Raw genomic sequence first — 27,890 nt, 5'->3', positions numbered from 1 at the left:
TCAAATTGAGGAAAGATCGTTGTAGAATATATGTTAGGAAATTTTCCTTTAGTCAGCGAGTGGTTAATTGCTGGAAGAAACTTCCATCGTCGTCGTGGAAGTTCATAGTTTAAATAAATTCAAGGAAGAACTGGGCAAAAGTTTGGAGCGAAGGGATAGGTGAAATGGGAAGTTTTTTTCTTTTTTTTTTGGCTGATGCTGTATAAACTTAGTTCTTTGCGTCATATATTCCTCTACTAATGCTAACACACTTTTTTTTCTATATATGTATATCTTCGAAAGCGACACATCACACTCACAATCGTTACGTAAGAATACACATGAAGTGTGCAAGGCTGTAAAACTAAATTTGACGTATGAATTTATTTTTCCGTATAACTTATAGGGGAAAAATAATTATCTTTTGTTGAATTGGTATTCTGATGGGTGTGTTTCTAACTGAGGTTGGTATTTTAAAATCTATCGGTAGTAGCATTTCTGCAATTGCGCATTTCTGAAACCATGTCATATGACACCGTTGCTGCACTACCTCTCATTCGCAAACACCCCAAACTGACTAATGAACAGCAAACATACAGATGCTGAGCGAAGGAACAAAATAAAAGTTTTCTTCATTTTGTTTTTCTGAAGATCAGGCAATCGCTGGGCTGAATCACAGAATCACTTTGGTAAGGTCTCGTTTTGTTTTTAATGTGAATTTTATTGGGGCGAGGAGGAAGAAATGAATTATTTATTTAAGCAGGAGAAAATGAACAGGGCCCTATTAGTTTGCTTTCGAATTCTTTTCCATCATGCAATGATCATAAGGCAGTAGAAATTGTTTATCTGTTAAAGTGAATGAAAGTAACTTCGAACACTCTATGATATAACAAATAAAATACCGATCTTCTGTGATCTGGAAGTCTCCCGGTTTTCAAAGAAATAAAATATATCGAAAAATGTTTGTGAACGATGAGTTCGTCTATTCCTCTAAATGTTTGTCCAGTTCCTCTTGAATTTATTTAAGCTATCAACTTCCACAACGACAGATGGAAGTTTGTTCTAGCAATTAACCACCCGCTGGCTAAAAGCAAATTTCCACACATCTATTCTACATCTGTCTTTTCTTAATTTGAATTTATGCCCACTCAGATTCGTAAACTGAGCAAGAGGAAAAATCCCATCAGAATTGAGCTTGTCAACCCATTCAAGGCCTTATACACCTCAATCAGATCACCTCGCAAGTGCCTCGTCTCCAGACGTAAACCTCTTTTGGTTAGACCACTCGTTCGTTCCTCTCACCAATCTTGTTGCCCTTCTCTCTACTCGCTCAAGCAATTCTATATCGTTTCTAAAATGAGGTCTGCAGACCTGTTCGCGGTACTCAAGGCGTGGCCTGACCATTGCCTTATACAAACGTATAATCAGCTCCTTTTCCCTACTAGCAAAGTTCCTGTATATTATTAACAATATCTCATGACCTGCTCTAGCAACCTGTCTGCACTGCTCAGGAAACTTCATATCTGACTACACAATTACTCCCAGGTCTTTTTCATTTCCCTCCACCCTAAGTGTAGTACCACACAATTGGTGCGTTTCTCTGGGGTTACTTCTACCCATATGCAGGTTCAATGTTAGTGAACGATGAAAATTATACGCGTTATGATTTTTATAACCACCTAAGATAGTATTCTTGTAGTGAAACTTTATCACAAAGAATTGCTAATGTCCGTAAAAGTGGAAGATCACGTTCAGCACAAACGTTAGATTACGCTATACATGTTAAGTCTGGATCGAAGTCCCCAAAATCCACAAGAAGACATTCAAGAGAGGTTAAAAATACCTTAAACTTCAGTAAGAAAAATTTTAAAATATTGAAATGCTTATGTAATCGGTAAATTGCTTATGTTCTGTTGTCGATTTGCTGTTTGCTGACTAAAAATTCAAATTTCCGGGATAAAAAACCGAGTTACATCGCTTGAGATCGACTAGCTGATTTATTACTACATAGAATTATAATATGAATTATAATGTTACAATTACAATTCATATCCACATAGCCAACAATTATTTTATTTGATGGTCTGATATCTAACAACTCTCTCTTAAGTTGTGATGTATTTTAGTTAAAAAACGCTGCAGTGTCTTTCTATGATTTTCACTTTTTATGAGCACGGGGGACAGAACTACATTGCACAAAATTAATAGAAAAAATTCATTTCAAGAATAATTTATTGTGAAAAGTATAACCGAAGACGAATATTTGATATAATAGGCATCTGGCATGCAAATTAAAATCGATCTACAACCCAACAAAGCCGCACATTATGTAAATTATTCATGCCTAAAAACACGGGTAATGACCACATCACTTCATTCCGTTTCTTGTCATGCTCAGTGGGACAGCCACATCTCCAGTACTCAGGATGGCAAGTCATCGACATTTAGATTGTTCTTTGAGATGGCAGGCCGTTGGACGACTTGAAGACGTACAGTTGCAGTGGCACGTTGGCTTATTCTGTCAAGCAGTCTCGTCTTGGCACTATGCAAGCAGTTTCAGGAGACAGGAACCATTACAAGAAAAGCTGGCCAATAGCAAAACGTATACGCTATTCACCTAAAAAATGCATTCCCAAGGAAGATGGAGAGGACTCCATCAGGCGATTTGGGTATTGGGATAGGGAAGCAAAGTGGACCAGGCTAGTTTGCCTGGTCCTGACCGTCATTTGGCAAGAAGGCTAGTGGAAGAACAATCCCGTATGGGTTTTTCAGCATACATATCAGGACTTCTAAGCTTGTATCCTTCCTGGTAGGGTTTTGGTAAGGATTTCTTATCACATCATTAAGTGGGAAGGTGTTGTTGATGTCTTGAGAAAAGGATCTTCTCCTCTTGAATAGCTCTTAGGGAAAGTGCGTAAACACTTTACATTCTTCGTTGCTATCCAGGAGATGATGTTTCTGTTCGTTTTGGAGGAAGGCCAGCCTTGTAATTATTTGACTTCGTAGATCTTCATAGAGAGAACAGTCATGTTTCAGATGTGACCTACTCTCCAGAGCCTCACAAAGGCTGTACGGATCCTTAGTGATTCCTAAGGCTATGAGTTTGGCTTTGATGGAGCTATGTCCTGTCAGAAGGAATGTTGTATGCAAGCCAGGAAGGGGACCACGTTGGAGATTTAGGGTAGATCTTGGCAACGTCACCTCTCAGGCCTACGCCGAAAATTTGATCCTAACCATGGCTGCAGATTCCAGGGCGCAGCTCGAAACCCAAGCCAACAGGGCGTTACTACTCCTGCAGGAATGAGCTAACCTCCATAACCTATGGTATGGGACATTTACAGTGGCATCCCGACCGGTGAGGTAGCATTGGATGGTTTTGTAGAGATTGCCAGATAGACTGCTCTTACGTAGGTGACTGAGAACGCCCGGCCACCGGTAGGAAGGCCGCATTGTAGAAGAGCGAGAGCATGCAGTGGTGGGGCCCCAATTCCTGCGCATAACTCTGGCTACCAAGGGGCTGTAGATTTTAATTTTATATTGCAGGTATTTCAGATGTGGTAGGAAGGTAAGACCGGAGTTATGCACTATGCCAAGGTATTTCAGCTGTATAGTGAGCCTGATCGTAGTTCCACCAATCTGTTGAGGTCTTCTCAGATTGAGTGTTCCTTTTAGGAGAATGGAACTTGTCTTAGCTGGGGAAATCCGGAGGTTATGGAGGTTAGTTCATTCCTGCAGGAGTAGTAGCGCCCTGTTAGCTTGGGTTTCGAGCTGCGCCCTGGAATCGGCAGCCATGGTTAGGATCAGATTTTCCGCGTAGGCCCGAGAGGTGACGTTGCCAAGATCAGTATTAAGGAGTTCGTCAAGTACAATATTCCATAAGAGCGGCCACAGTACAGAGCCTTCAATACAGCCCTATGGACCAGATGGGTGATTCTATGGTATGGAACATTTACAGTGACATCCCGACCGATCAGGTAGCATTGGATGGTTTTGTAGAGATTGCCAGGTAGACTGCTCTTACGTAGGTGACTGGTAACGCCCGGCCACCAAAGTGAATCGAACACCCCAGAAAAGTCTAAGGAAATATTTCCTGGTAGTGTTTGTAGCAACTGTGATGACGTTTTGCAGAGCATCAACAGTGGAGCATTCCTGTTTGAAGCCCTACTGGTTGGCTGAACTAAATTTTGCTGTGCTATAGTGTGCTTTAAGTCTTTTGCAGATTAGATATTCAAGAAGCTTGCTCAGGACGGATAATAGGGCGATGGACGGGTAGGATGTGAGGGATTCTGGGGTTTTGTAGGATTCTTCAGAGTTAGGTTCAGGATTGTTGTCTTCCAGTCAGTAGGGAAACTTCCATTCTGGAGACAATTGTTGAAGAAGTTGGGTATGAGGTCAGGGTAGTGCTCCACGGTTTTCTTAACTATTTCTGGTTTCAGTAGATCCAAGCCCGGTCATATATTTTTCCCGAAATCTGCAAGCAGATGAGTGGAGTTCTTTAGTGGAGAAGGGAGGTTCTGTTTGCTCTGAGTTATAATCATCATTATCTTGGCAGGGTTGTAGCTGTTCTTGGGTGTATGGATCTATGCGTGGTTGGAGAAATTGGCTTCAATATGTTAACTATGGAACATATTGAAGTTTGTTGTAGTGCCTTGTGGGTTGGTCGTGGTCGTCATGACTTCCCCTCTGGGGGAGTTCGTTAGCTGTGACCTTGTATACAACGCCCCAGGGGTCGGTGTTCCAGGTGATGGAGACCAGGTGTTCACATGACTTCTTTTTGCACCTTCTGATTGCAGATGTTCATAGGTTTCATGCACGACAATGCCACTGTGAGCTCAAGTGGTGGAGGAATATCTTGAAACTGAAGAATCTAACGATTGTCATGGCTAGCACGATCTCTAGAATTAAATCAGATCTAACATGTGGGACACCCTTGGATGTCGCATTGAATGTTGATAGCCAACCCCTCAGTCACTTGGTGAGCTAAAGTCTGCGCTGGTGGAAGAATGGGATTTGTTGCGACAGAATATCATAGACACCCCTATATCAGGATTGCTCACCACTGTCAGGCCTCTTTTTCCATTGGAGGGTGTCATACGCAGTACTAATGTCATATGACCATATTTTGGAGCATCTTGTGTGCACATCTGTGATGTGACCTTTCGGGTAATTCTTATATAACCCCTATAAATACCCCATTATACCTGTCTGAAGTTTCTGACTATTTCCTCATTTCATTGTTATTTCATCGTTATTTATATCAGATTTTTTCATCAGCATATCAGATTTTGTTCTGCTTCATCGCAAGCTGCACAAGTACACCAAGTTTTCTACGTGTTTTGTTAATTTTTCCGGGTGGTGAAGTTCTGATCATTTATTGGTAAATTTTGTATTTTGAATTGAACATTTTGCTTTGAAATTGTTTTTCTTTTTTGCTTTAGTGATAGATAACAGAGCAGGTTTGTAAATTTTTACAAACAACAAAATATCTTTTTCTTCGTGTATAGTCTGTTATAAGAAAAATATGATAACCTCACAGTTTCCTAATGAAGAAACGGGTTGAAAGATCTGGAAGCATCATATGTTATAAATGAATTAATCAATAAAGAAAGGATAAAGAGAAAGTGATGTCGGGTCTTATAAGACGTTTCTTTAAGCCGTAAAGAAAGTGGCGATTCTAGCACACACTCAGCTGTGATAACTTAGAGTAAATACTGCTAACTAATTGGGTTGTATTTCCAGCCTCTCTTAAAACTTGCTTTTGGTATTCGAATATTAGAGAAAGGTATTAAATAAAGATACCACTTTTGTATTTAAATACTATTTATTCACCACAAGGTTGTATACAGGTAGATTCACAAGGTTGTATACAGGTAGATTCACAAGGTTGTATACAGGTAGATTCACAAGGCCACATACAAGTAGGACTTCATTAGAAGTCTTGATTCTACCATCATTAGTATGCAACAATGGGGCAATCCATAACGCTTTGCTGTGTTTTCAAAGTATCTATTGATCATAAAAGCACAAACGCCTGTTACCGGTAACGACATGGTTACACAACATCGTTTTGAACGTCAGCTATTTTTTTGTGTCCTAAATAAAGCTGGTCTTGCGTAAAGGGGAATGAAGTGGATTGATGAAGTCTGTATTAACAACCGGTACCTTCATATATGACGATGGAATGGTATTAGAAGTCTGATGCAGGGATACCTAACTATTTCAGAAAATTAATTTTTAATATCACAAATCGAAGCATATTTCTGGAGAAATAACCAATAAAAGAATTCTGAAATTTTTTTCCAATGTCTACAATTTTATGTTGAGAAAACTTAAATGTTTATGTTAAGACATGCTTTATTTGCTGACTTCCTGCTTTTGCAAAACAGATACAACGCACAAAAACTTGAAAACACGAATTTAAGCAACAGCCCATCTGGTACCAGAAAGAAAGCGGACCAAGATTTGTTAATCATGCTACTATAAAGGCCTTTTAATAAAATATACCTGTGTTTTGAAACGAGCCATAAAAAACATAGATGAGTTACCCTATACGATGCCAAGACCTTTTAACAAGCATCAAACGATGTTACATGTAGCTGAGGAATTTCAACCCTTTCGTGGTCTTTCAACTTTATAAAGAATCATTGAGTTGTTCGAAGCTGGATGGTCCACACAACATATCGCCTTTCACTGTGTGGTTCTTGAGTCTCGAACACTTGGAATTTGTTGGCACAAACAACTTTCAAGTGTTCCAGGAGGACACTGGGATAAGACGTTGGTATTCTGATGTCAACAAAAGAACGTAAGAATGGAAGATCAGCGGATCCGTCAACTAGCGACAGGAAGTAAATCTGCCACAATTCGCCAGGAAGTAAATCTACCACAATTCGCCAGGTTTCGCACATAGCAACTTTATTGCTGTCTGTGCCGGTATCTAACCTGGATTTCCTCAGTCCCTGAATAAAGGAGAGGTATATCAGGGCCAACCTGGAATCAACTCACCTTTGGTTGTCATTGCGGCAAGATATTACGCTGATACTGTTCTAAAACAACTGCTTCTGCCCTTCCTACGCTACATTCCAAGCTCTATTTCCTGGTAGGAAAATTTCTCCTCACAGTGGTCTATTCTTGGATTCCTGGTCTTGAACGAGTAGTAAATTGCAGAGTGAAACAAAAGTTTCTTTTAGTCAAGAAACGCTTTGCATATTTTAGGAGTTTGCTAAATCTATCTTTTCATGCATAAAAACCCCCATGCTAATAACATAACTATTTGTAACCAATAATCAGCTATCAATGATGTTTGTGTTCTGCTGAATTTGATTTTCATGAATAACTACCAACAATCCTCATCAACTTCTCAACATTTCCTGTTTTCATCTGGACTCATTTGGTGGACCTTCTGGAGGTTCCAGAGTCATAACCTGCTTGCACTGATCATAACATCTGCTGTAGTATTTATATTATCCTTTAGTGTTGCCTTTTTACTTACTTTTATATATTCTTTTCTTTTTCTCTTTATTCTTTTTTTCTTCCCTTGTTTTGCTGGTCCCTTTTTGTGGACGAATCATCTATCGCTTTAATAATATGCCAATTCCGCGTGCGCCAATGACAATCTTCAGTTCTATAAAGTTTAAAAGGAAACTGTTGTCGAGTTTCTGGTTTCTGTGAGAGGTGGTTCTTGCATAATTTTCATTCGTGTTATTCATTCCTCTACACTCAACATTTTGCAGCGATGGCATGAAATAAAATGCATGAACTTTCCATGTGTCCTACTACGACGAATGTTGGAGTTATTTTAATATGACAGTGACTGATTTGATGACAGATACAAAGGAAGTTTGGAATTTAGCATTCCACTTCGAAACTAGAGGAGGTTGAAAAAGTTATGCAAAATAAGTATTTTGGTGAGTTTTTTAATGACACAGAAAGCAGCTAAAACCCATCAATAGGAAGACCACAATAATTCGAATTTTAACCCAAAAATGGCTCAAATTCAGGTATATATACACTGTGTTGCCACTTTATTAGGTACACCCCTACTGTGCACACAAATGGTTTTCCCCACAACGTTGAAAGTCGCATGACCACAGTTTTAGTGAACAAAATATTATTTTACTTTCAGTAGTTTCAATTCATAGTTTTCTGTTCGATTCTGCGCCATTTCAGGAAGTTTCATCCTCTTCTCCTGCCCTTATTGGGGTCATAATTGCTTTCCTTTCAAGTGATGTGGGCAACTTTCAATAGGAAGTTGGACTACGCTTCCGCAGAGAATAAAAACGAAGTGATTTGGCTTAGCTTTCATTAGGGGAGCGTATATAATTTGCGGGTACAGGAGTGATACCTGCGCCAGAGGGCAAACACCGCCACCCTTGATTTCTACTACACTTCCACAGATGTTCAGGTAAGTAGCAGTTGAGTACTTGCTGATTTTTTTTACGAATAGGGGAAACTTTCTTCATCCAACTAGTCTAGAACTGAAATTGAAGCTTCCTGAATCTAAAACTGACTATATTTTTAAAATTTCATATTAATATAGAAAAGGTTTTAGATAATTCTTGATTTACTTTGTACATTTTGAAAAGATAGTTATCTGAAAAGCAATACTAATTTGTATTTAGCATTAATCGGTTAACTACTTTTAGTTCCGGATAAGCTATTGAGTTTTTGAAGAACTTTATATTTGTTTTTGTTTTTTTTTAATTTATTTATATTCGAATGATTATTTCATCTTTTAATTTTTTCAAAAGTTTAAATTATTCATAATACATTCAATTGAATATAAATATATTTTTCTTTGTACCGGTACATTACTTCTGGATTTCTTTTCCTTTGATACCGGACCTTAGATTTAGAAGCATTAAACCTTAGTTAACAGTTTTCAGGTTATTACATCATTGGTCCAAACCATTTCTAAACATACATGAACTGATTCTGGTCTTTAACCATCCTCCCAATGATCATTCTGGTCTTTAACCACCGTCACAATGATCATTCTGGTCTTTAACCACCGTCACAATGATCATTCTGGTCTTTAACCACCCTCACAATGACACCAGAAACTTTTATGGCCTTTATTTACAACATGGCCGAGTTAATCGGTCTCGGGCGAGAGTTATAAGTGTTTTATTCCTGGAAACTTTTCCTTTTTTGTCCAGCAAACAGGTAAGCTGACCACTAAACACACACAACGTACTGACACCTAACTGCAATTTTTGTAGTATTGCACAAGTATATCTTGGCCTGATCTGATTTGCTAATTTTGGGTAAATAAAATTACCCTTTCTTACCATCAATTTAAAGTTAAATATTTTACGATATATATTATGATTGTAACGATTTTTTAGGATCTATTGCCTTCAGAATTAACTTATCTTCCCTTTCTGATTTAGTATGCCTATTTAAGAACAACAATAATCTTAATATCGGGCTTTTTTTCGTATTTTAGAACATTCAAATTTCATTTACCATTTTTCCAATAAATATTCAATATAACGTCTCTGCATTTTCATTTTAAATCGATGGTTTGCTTTAATAGGGTTGCCGTCCAAGCTGCAATCATGCAAATATATTTCTCACTGGTGCTCATAACGATGTCAGTTGTTTGGACTTCGGCTCAGGATGGGGTAAGTTTAATATCCTCAGTCAAAATCTAAAGAAAATTTCTTCCAGATCTGTTCCGTGGTAATTCCTTTATTGGAAAACTGTATTTGATACATCTGTTAAATTGAGATTCACATGAGGGATTTGCCTCAACCAATCTTATTGGAACAGAGTCAAATTATTGAAATATTTTAATTCTTTAAATTCTAATGAATGATATTAATTTTAATGAACTCAGAATATTCTTTTACATTCTAGGGAGAGGGCCAGGCAGAAGAAGTTGAGAAGTAAGTATCCATGATGAACATATTTTTGAGAACACTGTATTCGATAAATCATAACAGAAATAAACGCATTTATTATAACAATAATAAAGTGGTATGATTTTTATTGGAATAAAGGCAAATTATTAAAATAATGTCAATTGAATGATGGGTGGACAAAAGAGATAATGAAGGGGGAATTAGTTTTGTGAATCTTTTAAATTTGTTATTTGCAGTGTAATGAGGAATAGTTTGTGAGTTTTTAGGAAGGAGTTCTCCAAAATACTCTGTCAGATGTTAACGTGCTCAGAAGCACCAATTACTAGACAATAAAAAGCATTGGAGGATGGGTTTTTTTACAGCAAAAATTTACTCTTTTAAATGATTATGCAATATATTTCCAATTGAATACAAAGAAGAAGCAAGCGAATTGGATTGGACCCTTGTGCACTGGTTGTGAGAATGTCTTAGATAACAGAGCTGATGTTGCGCATGAATTGAACAGGTACTTTGCATCAGTCCTTATTGAAGAAAAATAATTTATGCTGAGGACAGCAAGGTTTTCTCCCCAGAAACTGGGTTTTTTCGTCCAGCAAAACAGGTAATCGACTAGAGAACACAAGCAATTTACAGACACAAATACGGGTTTATGTAATCAATTACGGGTAACCTTAATATAATAATATGATTTTTTTCCTCTTCTACCAGACCCTTCCCCAGCGAGATGGTGGTTGTGGAGGACTTTGAGAGATACGCCATGGCAGCGCTTCCAAAAATATACAGAGATTACTTGAACGATGGTGCGGACGGAAATTTTACTTTGAGGGAAAACGTTAGGGCCTATAAAAGGTAGTCAATTTTCATATATATTTTGAAATTGTATTTGGTAGAATTTAAGCATAACTGCCACTTATCCTCATCCTTCTAGCCGATCTAAATCGTCCTGCTCATTTTCAAGTTTTGACACCTCACTCTGCATTCTTTTATCAATCACATATAATAAAATCAGAAATTAGAGCGGTCCCTAAGAAGATCCCTAAGGGACATATCTTCTACACTAACGCAATGTTAAGAGTAACCATTAATCACAACTCTTGGCTTCTTGCCTTGCCTTCCTAATCAAGAATACTGTTCAAATTATGAATAATTAAACTATACTTCCCATTTTGAATTGGATAGAGAATTTTATAATTTATCGAAGCTTGCCTTCTTTTATCAAATTATATCAAATATAATTTTCACTCAAAAATTTCAAATTTCCATGAATTAAATTGTTTATTTACCTGATTTCGATAAACTGAACCTTGCAAACATTGAGTGCATATTGATGTTTGTTCAATTAATGCATGATATATAAACATTTTTATTCCGGATTTAGCTAACTTTTTTATATAAAAGAGCTAAACAAAAACTGATTTTTATGCAGACTGAATAACTAAAAAAATTTAAACAAAATTTTGATTTATTGATACAAGTGTGGATTAATTCGATGAGGAAAAGTCATATATTATTATTTAAACTAATTTTTCAACCAAAGAGACAGATGGAGATTGCATTTCGTATATTTGGATTTTGGATTTTTCCTTTGTTTAGGTACCGAATTCGACCTAGACTGCTTCATAACGTGGCTAACTTGGACACATCAGTTTCGATGCTGGGGCAGAAGATACCATTTCCAGTCTGTGTGGATCCAACAGCGTTCCACCAGTTGTTCCATCCAGAAGGTGAAATAGGAACAGCTAAAGGTAAATATTAGTCCGAAATTTGCGAAAAATCGCTCATTGGCAAAGACATTACTCTAGTAAATATTTTTTATTTTTTCTTTCAGGTGCTGCAAGTGCCGGGATCATCATGGTATTGAGCAGCGCATCCAGCACGTCTATTAAGGATGTGGCCGAAGCTGCCCCAAATGCTATCCACTGGATGATGGTATATCCTTTGAAAAATCGGGAGGCAAACCGTCTTATTGTCGCTGAGGCAGTCAGGAACGGCTTCAAGGCAATCGTCTTGACGTCAGATTCCCCAGTACTTGGCAACAAGGTCAACGACAAAAAGAACAATTTAACTCTTCCAGACACTATTGGGTAAGAAGTTCACGAAGAAGTTGACTACTTTAAAACTCCAATGATTTCATTGATTTCATGGTATTCCAGCCCTTCTGTCATATATGCTAGTCCACTAAAACCCCAGTGAATTATTTCAAACATTGTGTTCATACTGTTTAAAGGATGACACGATGATTTGAAAGTTTGTGTATTATTGTTCTTCTCTGAAAAGAAACAGTTGATAGTTTAAGCGTGTTTTATTCAAACCATGAGTTTGATACTCATTTAAATATCTCCTGGGATGGTCTAAGTAAAAAGATTTATTTTATATCACAGATAAATGTTCAAGTAGAACATTTTATATCATATACTTAATTTTCGAAGAAAATTTGGATTCAATTTTTGTTTGATCGATGTGACAGTTTAATAAACTTGACTTCTCATTTAATTATAATACTTCCAAATCATCTGATCTGAAAGCAGTCTTTCTGAAAGATCTGAAAATTTTTAAATACCGTTGCAATTATTTCAAATCAGTTGATTCAAATTAACGCAATAAAATGTTATAAATTGGATGGTTTTAAAACAGTATTCTTGTTTCTTGTTCCATAGAATGCCTATATATGCTACAGCATTTGGGATGCCCAATGCACCAGCCGAACAAGTCTTCCAACAACTGAGAGACTCATTCGACCCTTCGGCAACATGGGAAACTGTCCGATGGTTGAAATCCATCACCTCTCTGCCAATTGTGGTGAAAGGTGTTCTCACAGGTGAGTGAGTACTTCCCTATTATTATTATTTTCATGATTTTTTCTCTTTATAGCATTTTTGTCACCCAGTGACGGGTACTTGTACCAAGTGCATGGGATATCTGGTTGTGTTCTGTTATTATTATTACTGTTGGTTCAGGAACTCTGTCTATTTTTCAGGTGTCCAAAATCGCAGCTTTCTAGAGTTACATGTAAGTGTTCTCTGGCAAGCCTATTGCTGGTAGGTTGTTATGGAGACTCTTTAGCATCATGCCAGTGGCTGCCACAGCTGTCTGAAGGTTACTGGTGTTGGGCACTGCTGTGCTGGTCAGAAAGGTAGCCCTTTCCACCTTCTCGATGGAGGTTGTCTGGACTCTTGTGCGGTTTAGTTTTTTTCTGTATTATGGAACGGTCCCAATATAGTTTGTGAGTAGGGATCGCTCTTATGGCCTAGGGTTTGTACAAGTATAACGGTACATTTTTTTTTTTTTCTGTTCAACTGGTATATTTATCTAGATTCTGATGTATTATTCTGGCGACCTGGCTGAGTTAGACAGTCTCATGCGAGGGTAGTATCGTTTTCCCCTCCCGGAAACTTGGGTGTTTCGTACAGCAAACAGAAAATGGACCTCGAAACACACGCAATTTATAGACTATACATACAGAGCAACATAGTCTTAGAACTACCACCTAGAACTATTACGCGCCTAGTATCGACTAACTCAGCCACAGAATGAAAAAAAAAAAAAAACAAAAAAACCCAATAATAGTCCCTCGCATTATTGATAGGATTCCAAACTGGATATTTTACACCTTGGTAGGGGAAACCAGTGATTATAACCAGTCTGCTACCCGTGAGGAGTGAGGGGCTTAGTAACAACGTAGTCGACTTTGATTCATGGTACCATCCTCTATTTGACAACCATCGTGGGAAACAGTTGATAGAATCGCAGTCATTCCTACACCGGCTAAAAAAAAGACCTGGGTTCAAGTCCAGCCGATGACGAGAGGAATTTTTATGGGCCTTTTTCACAACGTGCGTGAGTTAGTGGGTCTCAGGCAAGGGTAGCGTCGTTTTTTTTTCTCCCGGAAACTCGGGTCTGGCCCGATTTTTGGACTTCACACAGTTGTGAAGTCGAAATTATTTACTGAAATTGTTGGAGTATCTCGAAACTGGCAATAATAAAGTATTAAAGAGAGTAGTGGTTTTCATATCACATTTTATTAGGTTTAGAGCCTCCTCTGAAAACAAACACACAGCACACATTTCTAATTGAAGACTTATCGTCGATTTACGACCATAGTGGACAGAAATAGTAGTTCATTCTTTCAGTATACTTATTATTTTGGAGAGTAATTGGTGTTTTCCCTCAATTCTTTCCAATTTGTCTGACACTCGTTTTGTCGGCTTCCATCTGTTCTCTGGGCTAACTATCCTGTAACCTGATACACTATTTGAAATTGTTCTGTACACAGGACCTTAAACATTCAAAAAGAGAATTCTCAATCATTTAACTTGAGAATTTCGGTCATAGGAAAGAGGTGAGTGGAATATTTGGTAGCAGTTCAACTGCTGTCTCGAATCCTCCATGAAAATGTATCCACTCAACAATATGAAAGAGCGCAGTTTAAGAATAAATTGCACTGTTTCAATTTGAAAAGGTTTTACTGAAAATGCTTAAGGTTCCGTAATATTTTTAATATTTTGGTCACCTCTTTCTTGCTTTCTTTTAATCTCCAAAGAAATGGCAAAATTATTTTAAAAAAATTCATATTTTTCAACACAATCTTTTAATAAATATCTTGGTATTATTAAAATAAAAAAGTGGCATGATTCATCTTATAACAAGATTTTAATGAAGAGGAACTCAATGTGTGGAAATATACCACCATGGGGTGCGCATGTCAGCAGATTTCCACATCAACCCTCCACCCGCCCTATGAGCATCCTCTTCATGGATGGATACGCCAAATCCCAACTATGCATGACATTGTGTAGAAGATAATCTCGTGTCCTACCATCCGCCTAACGGTCATATTCACTACAACAGTGTGCTGCTAGAATTGGGACTTAACACACTCATCGCTCATCCCTAAACAACTCTAAACCTATCGGGGTGGGGAAAAGTAGAATTGCTCTTTGAAGTTTCCTGATATTTCTAGAAACTTCAAAGGAATTTCATGATAAAACGTGAAATATTATCACGACTTTCACATACGTGAAAAGTGGCTTTATTATGGCTGCCACTTAGGAGTTCCTTTATTGGACTGACGATGAGGTACTTCTTATCTCACAGTAGTTGATGATTAATGAACGAATCGCTAACCAAATGAACTTCATACTCGGTTGGTTTAAGATACGCTTTTTCAAGAAGTGTGTTCTCGACAAAGATACACAAAGAGATAATACATATACGACAGATATACACAAAGATACACATACAAATTGGAAAATTGTATTGCAGAATATAACAAAAACCAAGTTTTGTTTCTATTAATTAATTAATGCTAACACTGTTCGCCTCGTGACTTGGAAGGGAATGCAATGGTCCATCGTCTTGAGGGGGATTCATTTCCATATAGTTGCCGAAATCGACAGAAAGGAAAAGCTTATAATGTGAAAGGGAGCCTTTGAACATGTGAGATGTTTACACCACGGTTTATTAGTTTTTGAAATTAATTAAATTAGTTTTTTTAAACGTATATATTATTTTTTTTCAAATCTTTCAGAAATTCTTAATTTAATCGATATTTAATCCTTATATAGTCTATGGGCGGAACCTCAAGCACGTATTTTTTCATGTAAACCCCCTGGCCTGTAGCCGTTTTACTTCTGAGAAAACCGTAATTGATCCCCTAGATTCATTTTGGAATTTTAGAGACATTAGTACCCCTGCGAAAGCGGATCAATCGATGTTCCTTCAAATGGTTAAAGGAACATCAAAAGGCGAAATTTTAAATGAATATCGAAAGGTGAAAAAAAGGTGGAAAAAGCTAATGGTATTTTTAGTTTTGTAGTAAGACACATTGTTTTGATCATCGGACTTTAATTGATATTAGTACACTGGTGTGCAAAACTTAAGGACCAGTCAAGTTTTCACCTGTAGCTTCTCATAGGAGTGGCCTGGATATGGGAAAAGCAAGCCAAAGGAACCTCGTGAGGTACAGAAATGATGACACAACACGACACAACAACGGAAACAAAACGGTACAGAGGGACTTTATTCAAAAATGGCAACATAGCACTGGCTGCCATCATTAAGATGCGTCACTGCCAAAGATGGAACTTGGGAAGAGGTGGTCCTCAGTAGGAGATATGGCCACCCCTAATGTCGATGCAGACTTTGCACCGCCTGTCCATACTTAGAAAATGTTGTTGATAAGTTCTTGCGGTAAATTGTCCGTTCCTCTGTCAGCGCCATCTTCAGCAGGTGAACATTTTCTGGTGGGTGTGGACGTGCCGCTAGGCGTAAACCCAGAGGGTCCCATATGTGTTCGATGGGAGTTAAATCGGTGGGGGAACGGGCAGTCCAATCCATACGAACGATGTCCTCACTTTCCAAAAGCATATCAACACCTGCAGTGCGATGGAGTGTGGCCTCATCATCCATAAACACGAACTCGGGGACAGTGACACCTCGGAACAGACGCGCATGGTGAAGGATTACCTCAGTACAGTGGTGTGCACCGGTTACAGTACCCCCTTCCAGTATCTGGAGTTGTGTACGTCCATCTAAGATAACGCCTCCCCAGTAGAGAACACCTCGACCGCCATATCTATCCCTTTCAGTGATATTTGCGGGGGAATACCGTGTACCAACCTCTCGCCAGATTAGCTGACCTCCAGAATCGCTGGTGAGACTGAATCTACTCTCATCAGTAAAGAGTACCTGAAGTAAAGATTTTGTGGTTGTAACCTTTAGAAATAGTGTTGGTCCTTGAGTTTTGCACACCAGTGTACATATGTGTACCATCTTGCACTTATGAATATGAGTTACTCCATTCAGAACGTCGAACGTTATATATATATATATATATATATATACCGTAGTTATTTTTAATGACGTGTTCAAGTACACTACTCTCAAATATCTCTCAAAATCATTGCGATATGAGTCACTGGTTGCATGTTCTTTATTAATCTAATAAGCTGGATTATAAACGTAGAAGTCTGGACTTTGTGATTTTTTTTTTTTGGTGAAACCGGCATACAATGTTTTGTTTCTTTTGGTTTGGTTTTTTAAGCACTGATTTATGCATTGGTTTATGTATTGTAATCATTTGTTTTTGGACTAGTTTATGCCTTGTTTATGCACCAACTTACACACTGATTTTGTGGAGAATTTTACGATAAAAATATCTGTAACCAAAATGAGGATTGTCACAGCATGATCTCTTAGGAGTAAATACAGTGCCATCTGGATGTACTTCACTTCTATAATCAACTTTCCCTGATTTTCATCTTCCGGTACTTTGAGTTCATCATCATCATCATCAGCCATTTTCAATCCACTGCAGGATGAAGGCCTCTCCAGCAACTTTCCTGTTCCTTCTGTTTTGAGCACTGGCCATCCATTTACTACCCACAAACTCATGAATTTCATCTATCCATCTCCGCCTTTGTCTTCCAGGTTTTCTTCTAGCTCCTCTTGGATACCATTCTGTTATTTTCTTAGTCCATCTGTCATCATGTCTTCGAGCTATGTGTCCTGCCCAAGACCATTTTAGTTTTTAGTTTTGATAAGAATGTCCTTTACTTGAGTTTGCTGCCTAATCCATGTGTTTCTCTTCTTATCTGACAGTCAGATTCCCAATATAATTCGTTCCATTCTTCGCTGTGTAGTTCTCAGCTTCTCTTCCATTCTTTTGGTGAGTGCCCAAGTTTCACTTCCATAAGTCATGATGGGGAGTATACATTGGTCCATTATTTTACGTTTCAGACAAACTGGGATATTGCTCTTCAGTATGTGACTATATTTCCTGAATGCTATCCATCCAAAATTTATTCTTCTCTTGACTTCCAGCCATTTATCATTATTACAGCTAATAACTTGTCCCAGATAAGTATATGACTCCACCTTTTCAATTACTGCTCCTTCAATCATTATTTCCCTTTCTGTGGCATACTTGTTCATCATTACTTTTGTTTTAGCCATATTCATGTTTAGTCCAAAATCCTTACTAACTGTGCATAACTGATTAAGATTTTTTTCTAATTCTTTGGGATCGTGGCTTATGACCACAATGTCATCTGCAAATCGTAAATGGTTTAGGTACTCTCCGTTCACATTGACTCCTTTCTGCGACCAGTCTAATTTTCTGAAAGCTTCCTCAAGGGCAGCAGTAAACAGCTTCGGAGATATTGTGTCTCCTTGTCGAACTCCTTTCTCGATTTTAAATTTGCTACTGTCTTTGTCTAGTCTAATAAATGAGGTAGCACTCATATATTTTCTTCAAAATCATAATATATGGGGTATCTATGCCTTGTCTTTGCAGTGCCCGAAACATTGCCTTATGCTGTATGGAGTCAAATGCCTTTTCATAATCCACAAATGCCAGGCATAATGGTGTTTTATATTCATTTGCTTTCTCCATTAGCTGTGATATTACGTGAAGGTGATCCATAGTTGAGAATCCTGTCCTAAAGCCAGCTTGCTCTTTCGGTTGATTCTCATCAAGTATTCTTTCTAATCTGTTAGTAATGACCCTTGTGAACAATTTGTAGATGTAGGATGACAAGCTAATTGGTCTATAATTTCCAATTTCTGATTTATCTCCTTTCTTATGCAGCAAAACTATGATTGCATTATTCCACTGCTTAGGCGTCACACCTTTTCTAATGCACTTTGTGAAGAGCCTTGCCAGTTTTTGTGTTATGTCTCTTCCTCCCAATTTTAACAACTCTACAGTAACTTCATCTTTTGGTCCATCGTCCTGGACGAGTTCCTTGGGATGGACTTGGGGATGACTCAACCCCTTGCGTTTGCTGACGATTTGGTTTTGGTGGTGCATGGTGACACAAGAGCTGATTTAGAGGAGAGAGCAAATTGTGCACTAACTAAGCTCCAGGGTTGGACAGCCATTCACCGACTAAAGATCTCGGGAGAGAAAACCAAATCTATATTGCTCAAGGGAACGCTTCAACTACGAAGACCACCGGTTATCAAAATTGACAACACCTCCATAAAATTATACCCAGAAATCAAGTATTTAGGAATCGTCTTAGATATGAAGCTAAATTTCCATGCTCACTTGAAATATATGTCACAGAAAATAAAAAAATACTCGGCCATGATCATCCGTATAAGCCGTGCAGACTGGGGCCTTAAGCGCCGGGCTCTGGCCCTCATCTATAATGCCATATTTGTGCCAATAGCTTGCTATGGAGCCTCAGTATGGTGTACTAGGGCCTCTCTCGACCGAAATCGCCGTAAACTAGACTCCATACAGCGTTCTATGCTCCTTGCCGTAACAAGGGCGTGCCGTACAGTAAGCACCCCAGCTCTGCAGGTGCTAGTTGGATGTATACCCCTACACCTAGAGGTAATAAGAAGAGGATTATATCAACGATTGAAGAAGAGTATTCCCACCGAAACAGCAGGCATCACTCTTAACCTTGATAACAACCCCAAACAGGAAAGGAAGAGAATCTCCGAAATTATGTACAGGACCTGGCAAGAGACATGGGACACCACCAACAAAGGATTGATAACCAAAAAGTTCATTCCCTCTGTGAACCTCATCAGTCCAAAGCCTCCTCCCTGGTACTCACCAGGCCTCCATACTACATTTCTATTTACAGGTCACGGACCCTTTAAAGCGAAGCTAACATCCCTAGGCATAGAAGAAGATCCGCTGTGTCACTGCGGGGATGAAGAAACGTGGGATCACGTGATGTATGATTGCCATGAATATGATGAGTTCCGGCTAAGGTTTGCCACTAAAATGCAAGAAAATCCCCGAAATTGTGAGCACCTGATTATAATGGACGAGCAGCGCTATGTCGCCTTTACAGAGTTTGCGCAGTCTGTCTTCACTGCTAGACGGGTTAGGCACCCAAACACCACCCATTGAAGATCAAAGTAAGAAACTTCCTGGATATGACAGTCCTCTCAGGAAAAGGGAAAAAGAAAAAAAAAAAAAAAAACACTCCTTTCTTCCTTCGTCCCAGGAGTGACAGAACCTACACCAGCACAGCTCAGCTGCTGCCTTTAGGCCTCCCTAGCCACGCTCTCTTGTGGTCCTTTGCCTCCACTCCCTGGCGGGAGGGGGAGTTCATCCCTGGTGTCCTCCCCCCCTCGCCACCCCTCTTTTTCACTCTGGTGGGGCATGGGCCTGCTCCACTGACTTGGGGGTCATCTTCCCTATGGACCCCGTATCTCTGTCTTTTCCCCCCAGTCTTCAGTCTCCCTCCCCTTCTCTAACTTACAACTAGTGTCTGAATCAACTCCAAATTGTGTGAGCCCTACATCCAAAAACTTAACAACATCAAATCGCCCAACTAGTACTCCCTTTGTTTTGGCTGACCCCTATCTATAGTGTGTTTTTTTTTTTTTTAGGTCCTTGCCACTGAAATCTCAGGAAATTAGGTGGCAGGACCTGCCAGAGTAAATAACTAAGTAGTGTACCTGGTCTGCCTCCACGGGGCGGAGTGGGGCAACGTTGGGTCCCATTAGGGGCCCAGCGGCTAAATGACCAGATGAACAACGGTACACGACACTACACAAATACAAAATCCATATACTTTTAAACCTCTGGCATTGACAGTGTTCTGTTTCACACCCTCAATGTATAGCACGCGGAGATGGGGGGAACCCCTGGTGCCGTTTGACACTAAACACACTCTACACTCTACACTCTAACTTCATCTTCCCCCGGGGCTTTCCGATTCTTCATTTTCTTCAATGAATGTTCTACCTCATCAGGAAGAATATCGGGTATGTCGTATGTGTTTGCAATCCATCTTCCCCACTGCTGGTATCATTCCCTCGCTCCTTGTATAATTCTCTATAGTAGTCTTCTGCTATTTGAATTATGCCTTCTCTGCTGTTTATAAGTACACCATCGCTATTCTTCAGTTTCAGTATCAGTTGTCTTTCTGTATTACTGCTCATGGCTGCTGATTTAAATCCTTTGTTTTCCCTTAATGCTTGTTCTACTTTTCTTGTGTTAAATCTTCTTATGTCCTCTCTGAGTCTCTCTCTAACGGCTTTGCATAACTCAGTATACTCAATTTTCTCCCTGTCAGTGTTTTTCTTGCTTTTCATTTGTCGTCTTCGGTTCATCATGACAAGTGTTTCTTGACTAATTTTTTCTTCTTTGGATTTCTTTTTCCCTATAGGTTTCTTGGGTTTTATCACTTTCAGAAAGTTGTAATATTCCTCGTCGATATCTTGGTCCTGAGCAGTCTGCAGAAGCTCAAACTTGTTCTTAAGTTCCAGTACATACTGCTTTTTCTCCTCCTCTGTTATCTCAAAGACCTTTGTATTATTTACTCGAGCCAGTTTTTTTCCTTCCCTTTCCTACATCTATATCAAGTGTGCATCTTACCATTCTGTGATCACTTCCAACATTTACCTTATTCAGGACGGTAACATCATTCACAATATATCTTCTGTTAGTGAGGATGAGGTCGATTTCATTAGTAGTTAATCCATTTGGACTCTTCCGTATCCACTTTCTGTTCACCCTTTTCTTGAAAAAAGTGTTCATTACTGACAGTCCTTGAGATTCTGCAAATTCCACAAGTCTTTCATCTCTTTCATTTCTTTCACCAATTCCAAAATTTCCTATAGTTCTCCTTTCTGCACTGTTTTGTCTTTTTCCAACCTTAGCATTGAAGTCCCCTATAATAATAGTGTAGTGGGTTTTCTGCTCATCTAGAAGACTCAATTTCGGTGTACATTTCTTCAACCTCTTCATCATCATGGCTCGATGTTGGTGCATAAATCATTATAATCTTTAGCTTGTACCTCTTAGAAATCTTGAGTATTAGTCTTGACACCCTTGGTGATGTACTTTTGAATTCCAAAATGTTGTTTTTAAAATCTTTATGGACCAGAAACCCAACTCCACCTTCACTCCTTTCACTGTTTCCATTGGTGTACAGCAGATTTCCACTTGATAAACTTATAAGTGATTCATTTCTTCTTCTTGTTTCAGCCAAACCGATGATATTCCAATTCACATTTTCTAATTCCTTTTCCAGTTCTAATATCCTGTCTTCATCGATGAGTGATCTAACGTTATAAAGTGTAAAGTGTAAAGTGTGTTTAGGGTCAAGCGGCACCAGGGGTTTCCTCCATCTCCGCGTAGTTTACATTGTGGGTGAACCAGTTGACTGGAAAAGCCAGAGATTTAAAAGTGTATGGACTTTGTATATATTTGATGCCTTGTACCGTTGTTCATCTGGTCATTTAGCCGCCAGACCCCTACTGAGGCCCGACGTTGTCCCACTTTAGCCCCGTGGAGGCAGACCAGGTACTCACTAGTATATAGTTCACTCTGGCAGGTCCTGCCACCTAATTTCCTAAGATTTCAGTGGCTAGGACCTTAAAAAAAATAAATAAAAATAAAAATAAAGTAAAAAAAACAGGCCAAGTTCAGTTTCCGTGCATGGCAGCCTGGTCGTACCCAGAGATTCTTAGCACCCTCTGCTTCTACTCTGATCCTCTCGCTGCCGTAAGAGGGAGAGTGAAAGCTGCTGGGGACTGAGGGCCATTCGTTTTGTCGTGATGTCATATGCTGGAGGGTTTGGTCTTTTCCTCTTCACGCTGACCAGGCGTCTTGAAGAGAACCACTCTACACGTTCGTTGCCACCTAAGTGACGTAACAGGGCTTACCATCGAGAAGGTGTGCATGAGTGGATTTTAGGGAGGCAGGCCAACCGGACTTCTCCTAAATCTTCTGTAATAGAGAGATATTGGATCCGTTAGTGTTTTAGACTGAGTGTCTGATAACGCACAGGATACCTGTTCCCCTCTACGCCCCCTTTGAGTTATTTCCCTTCTACTCCTTTAAGTTTTGCTAAAGCTTGTTTTCGTTTACTACCTTATTCAACAGCCCAGCTACGAGAATCTTCATCGTTCTTAAAAAGTGGAAGAATATATACCAAGGCTACAAAGAAAGACTAATGTTTTCTTCATAAATTAACTTTCATTAATTATTTCATGCCTATAAAAACAAGAGTTGCGACTACATCACTTCATTGCCGTTTTTTGGCTTGCTCGGTGGGATAGCCACATCTCCACCTACTTAGGATGGCAAGTCATCGTCGTTTAGATGATTCTTCAGGATGGCGGGCCGTTGGACGACTTGAAGATAGGCAGCCGCAGCACGTTGATTATTGATTAATGTGTCACTCAGTGTCATCTCAAATCAAAATCAAGAATGTTTAAAATCCTTCTGAAATCCTTTTGATGAAGCCATTTATTTATCGAAGATTGTTCAAAATCAAGATTGTTTAAAATCCTTCTGGTATTCTTTTCATAGAAGACCACTGGAGGAATATAATTGCATGTACTGGGAAAGGTACGAGGTGGTTTACCAAGATCATCAATACACGAGTTGGAAGAAAAGAAGGATACTGGCAAGCCAGCTTTATCTTTGGCAGGAGTAGCAATAAAACCACCTTGTTTTGACAGAATCGGGAATAGAGATGGGCAAAATCTGCTGCCAATAGTTTTGGCAAAGGACGAGAATGTTTGACTACCATTTGGACAAGAAGCGGATTTTCTACTCTTAATCTTCTCGAAAACTAGTTTACAATGATTAATAACTACTTTATAACTGTTGCGAACTTTGGTTTAGGCAGAAAATGAATATGGAGATCTGATAGAAGCCAAATGCGATATTCAAATTCTTATTTTTAACACGCTTTGCACATTTATTGGAAAAGCCGAAGTTAAGATAAAGGACGAGATTTTAAGGTGGAGTGCTGAATAAAGGATTTCATCCCTATATGAATAATAATTTTACTGACAAAATCTGAGCAAACGTTGACATCAGAAGATTTGAAACAGTAAACTGACCAAGTGAAAGGAAAAAAGCTGTGATCTGAGGTGCCTAGAGGATCACTCACTTCGACCGTGTACTTAGAAAGGTCATTTGTGAGAAAAAGATCAAGAGTGTTTGTTGTTTGGTTAGCATTGTCCGGTATTCTGTTAGGTAAATGAACAATCTGAGCGAGGTCATTAGTAATTGCAAAATACCTCGCCATCTCGACCAGCTGGGTCCGTCTGATTGGAAAACGGAAGCAGCTGGAGTTGTGAACATCAAAATCACCAAGGAAAATTACCTCACTGTTAGGAAAGTTCGAATGGAGAAAGTCAGATTTTAAAGGGTTCCACGGGATTAGTGTAATTGGGAGAACGATAGATGCAAGAGGTGAATTTGACTGTATACAGTAGAGAGATTTTAAGCCAGAGAAGATCGAAAAGAGGAAATTCCAAATTAATAAGTCTCTGACAGGGAACATCAGAACGGACATATGCACAATTACCACCTTTGAAGCGAAAGGCATCATACAGTGAATAATTCGGACAACTGAGATGAGGAGCGGTTGAATCAATGGACAACTGAGATTCTGTCAGAAAAAGTACACGGAGTTTGGCAGACAGCAAGTGGAAATGAGATTAGCACTGAGACCTTGTGTATTTGTGAAATGAACTGGAAGTGTTTGGGAGGTTTAGATCTTTTTGCAGATAAGTTTGTTCTATTTTGACAATTCATGATGAATTCGGTAGTAAGAAAGGGTGTGGAGAACTTGCTGTATCCTTAATCACCTCAGACAAGGCATATATCCAGCTTCTTAACATAACGTTCCCACGACAATGTGTCCCGCATACACACTACTCCAACTCCCTCCATCCACTATCTGGCTGAATAGAGACAGAGTGATTGTACACTTGTTAATGTGTCACTCAGTGTCATTTCGAATCAAAATCAAGATTGTTTAAAATCATTCAGAAATCCTTTTTTTGATGAAACCATTTATTTATCGAAGACTGTTCAAAATGAAGTGTGTTCAATTTCAATTTTTTCGATTCAATTTTTTCCCCAGTTTAGTGAAGCCTCAAAGGATTTGCTAGGACACTGTCTGAACGGATAACAACAGATAATCTGCAGCAGCGAGCGAAAAGAAAGTGAATTTTTCATCCAGCAAAATTGGCGATTGGGAAGCTAATTGTTAGAAAAACAGAAGTCATTTCCAACAACTCTTAATGAATACAATTCTAATTACAGTACTTTGATTACAGGACAAGATGCCCGTCTGGCAGCGCTGAATGGAGCTCGAGCAATTTTAGTATCAAACCATGGTGGGAGGCAACTGGATATGGATCCCGCCACCGTAAGTACCACCAATATAATTTGTTCTCAAAATTTATAATTGCTTTGCTTTTATTTGGCATCGTCATTGGTATGGATACGATATTGTTCGATGAGCAATTCCCAATTCCTTTTCCACTGATCCCTCGGTTGTTCTCTTTTTCTATAGATCGAAGCCCTGCCTGAGGTGGTCAAAGCTGTGAAGATTTTACCAGTTGAGGTGTACGTAGACGGAGGAATAAGAAGAGGAACCGATGTGTTCAAAGCGCTGGCTATTGGGGCCAAAGCAGTATTCGTTGGTCGTCCCACGATTTGGGGACTTACTTATGATGTGAGTACCAAATACTGTACAGTTGAAATTGTTATATTAATTAGTGCATTTGTACCATTACTGCATTGTTGATTTTTTTAGAAAAACCAAAGTATGTACTTTGGCATCATTATTTAACATCTCATGTTGTCAAATACTACACAACGAGTTGCCCTCTTATACTTCAAATAAGTAAACGCTTCCCCATCAGAGAAGATTACTTTACTTATTTTCAGTTGAATACCACCACCCTGAGGTGGCGGTTCTCAACCTCTTTGTGAAATAGTTCACAATGTGAGGTGTTGCAACGATGTTACCAATGTACAAACTTCGCCTTGTCTAAAAAATTCAACTTAGTAATAATGATGCAAACGTACTAACTAATTTCATAGTTTGAAGCTTTCTGCCCTGAAATTTTATTTGTCCACTTCAAATAACTTTTAGATTTTCCACTCTTTAAGAAGAATCCTCGTTGGTAGCATTGCCGTTTTTCCCATACCGGGTGGAAAAGACCTCAGTTCGAATCCGGTAAGTGAGGCTAGGATTTTCAAAATGTGGCTAAGTTAGTCGATCCTAGGCGAGGTAGAATGGTTTTTTACTACTGGAAACTTGGGTTTTTCGAACTACAAACAGCAAATAGACCACAGAACTGACGCACGCAATTCACAGATATACCATATACGACAAAATATATGGTATGGCCCAAGCTGCTGATGCGCCTAAAATTCCACAAAGACCAACTAAAACCCCATCCTCAGTTTTCCTCTTCATCTACCCTTATTTAACATTCCTCTCAGTAAATCTATCATAGTTTCCTCAACGTTCTTCTCCCGCTCTTTCCCTTGACTTTTCCCTCCAGTCACCTCTCTAAAACCAAGTCCAATCAAATTTCTTCCTCCTCACTTCGTTAAGTAAGCTGTCTTAGTGTAAATACATGTTATACCCTTTCAGTCTTTCTTCTGTGTCAGTTTTTAAACTATACTGCAAAGTACTCTCTCGACACTGCTAGAATGGACAATTATTTAGATGCTGGTTCCTACCTCAGAGTCTCCTTCCTTTTAGCTCATATGATGTAAATATTCCTTTTGTTAAATCTCTTCTTTTGCAGGGAGCAGTGGGTGTCAAGAGGGTGCTGGATATTTTGAGGGAGGAATTCAACAGGACTATGATGTTGGCAGGTAAGAAAAGTTCTTGTCTTACTTACTTCTTTAAGGGTATTCATTCAGTTACCATTTACTGACACCAGTTTCTTTTATTTCGTTAGGGTCTCGCAATCTTGGAGACATTGCAGATTCTCAAGTTGTCAGGGAGGAATACTATTCACATCTGTGGGACCCGTTAATTTCATCTCTTTGAATTCCCAGGGAATTTTTTCTCTCACGTCCATTGGATTGCATCCGAATATCAACTGCGCAAAAGGATGGTCCAAGATGCCTGCAACACCGTGGACGGAACATAAAGTTTTCTTAATCAATCTGTTATTAAATGGGTTAATAACAGATTGATTATTAATCAATATGTTATTAAATGCGTGGCTGGAATATGGCACTCTCTGTGGCTTCAAAATATATCCAGCTAGCATCTGCTTAATAAATTTGTTATAATTAATAACACTTTTGTTGTGATCTGCATAGGTTATTGATTGCTGGCAGTAGTGTCCATCGTACATCCATTTTAGCAAAGTCCAAATATTATGGGCCCAACCAGTGTACTGTAAATGAAGCTGATCAGATTTTCTTATGATTTAGGGAAAAAGACAAGTGGAAATGGTTGATAAAATTTAAACCAGTGAATATCTGGTTGAAAGGTCAAAGGTTTATAAAAGAAGGAGTATTTTGGATCGACATGACGCTGATTTTACCAACATTCTTCATTATCTTATGGCTTGCAACGCACTTTATTATTTTCAATTTTAACAAACCTTAAAAGAATTGTAAAAATAAATTTTGATATATAATAATCTATGCTGGTGTTTAAAACCGGTTAATTAGATTCACTGAAATTATTTGTTGAAATTCTGTTTTCAGATTAAATCTATAACCTGAAGGTCACTTTTTTTTTTTTTATGAAACTCCCAAACACGAAAGGTATCAAAACCTCTAGTACTTAGTACTGTGCAAGTTTTGAAGGAATTGAGGGGGCGGTTGCCGGAAACTTTGATCTGGTGACTAAAAGTGGGTTTCACTACTTCAAGTCTTCAATAAGCAAAGTGGCGGTATTACAGCAGTTGATGAGCCATCTACCACCTAGTGTTTGTTAATGTTTATGATGAATAGCTGAGCCTGATGTAAGAATGTGTTGAAGGGGGGGACATAGAACGATTGTATTCGAGAGTTGTGGTTGTTGTTGTAGGGTTTTAGGAGCATCAGCGATTAAATCAATATTGTTCCTTGTATATCGGCTATAAATTGCAGGTGTTTTGAAGTCAATTTGCTGTTTTCTGGATGAAAAACCCGAGTTTCCGAGAGAAAAAACCGTGCTGCCATCGCCTGAGACTGACTAACTTAACCACATTGAGCAAAACGTGCATAAATTCCTCCCATCATCGACGGGACTCGAACGTAGTCTTTTTTCCAACCGGTGTGAGGAGGAAGGCGATCTACTAACTGTACTA

General features: G+C 38.8%; 1 protein-coding gene across 2 annotated transcripts; it reads left to right on the top strand.

Annotated features, from left to right (window-relative positions):
• The first annotated feature begins 561 nt into the window (after positions 1 to 561).
• On the top strand, positions 562 to 26,725 carry LOC150076699 (2-Hydroxyacid oxidase 1-like). 2 transcript variants are annotated; one of them, XM_090386331.1, is made up of 11 exons: positions 562 to 668; positions 9,515 to 9,602; positions 9,838 to 9,866; positions 10,551 to 10,691; positions 11,436 to 11,587; positions 11,671 to 11,926; positions 12,500 to 12,660; positions 24,897 to 24,988; positions 25,136 to 25,297; positions 26,385 to 26,454; positions 26,541 to 26,725. In XM_090386331.1, the coding sequence occupies exons 2-11, from the start codon at positions 9,537 to 9,539 to the stop codon at positions 26,630 to 26,632; spliced, it is 1,221 nt and encodes a 406-aa protein (XP_090242457.1). In that variant the 5' UTR covers positions 562 to 668; positions 9,515 to 9,536; the 3' UTR covers positions 26,633 to 26,725. The 2 variants fall into 2 exon arrangements, with proteins under 2 accessions (XP_090242457.1, XP_090242458.1); XM_090386332.1 differs by lacking the exon at positions 10,551 to 10,691.
• Positions 26,726 to 27,890: the final 1,165 nt, after the last annotated feature.

This window comes from Mastigoproctus giganteus, chromosome 12 (genome assembly GCF_048544385.1).
Source record: "Mastigoproctus giganteus isolate SK-2022 chromosome 12, ASM4854438v1, whole genome shotgun sequence".
Taxonomy (NCBI): domain Eukaryota; kingdom Metazoa; phylum Arthropoda; class Arachnida; order Uropygi; family Thelyphonidae; genus Mastigoproctus; species Mastigoproctus giganteus.
Note: the sequence above shows the minus strand (reverse complement) of the source record. Positions and strands in the feature narration are given on the sequence as shown.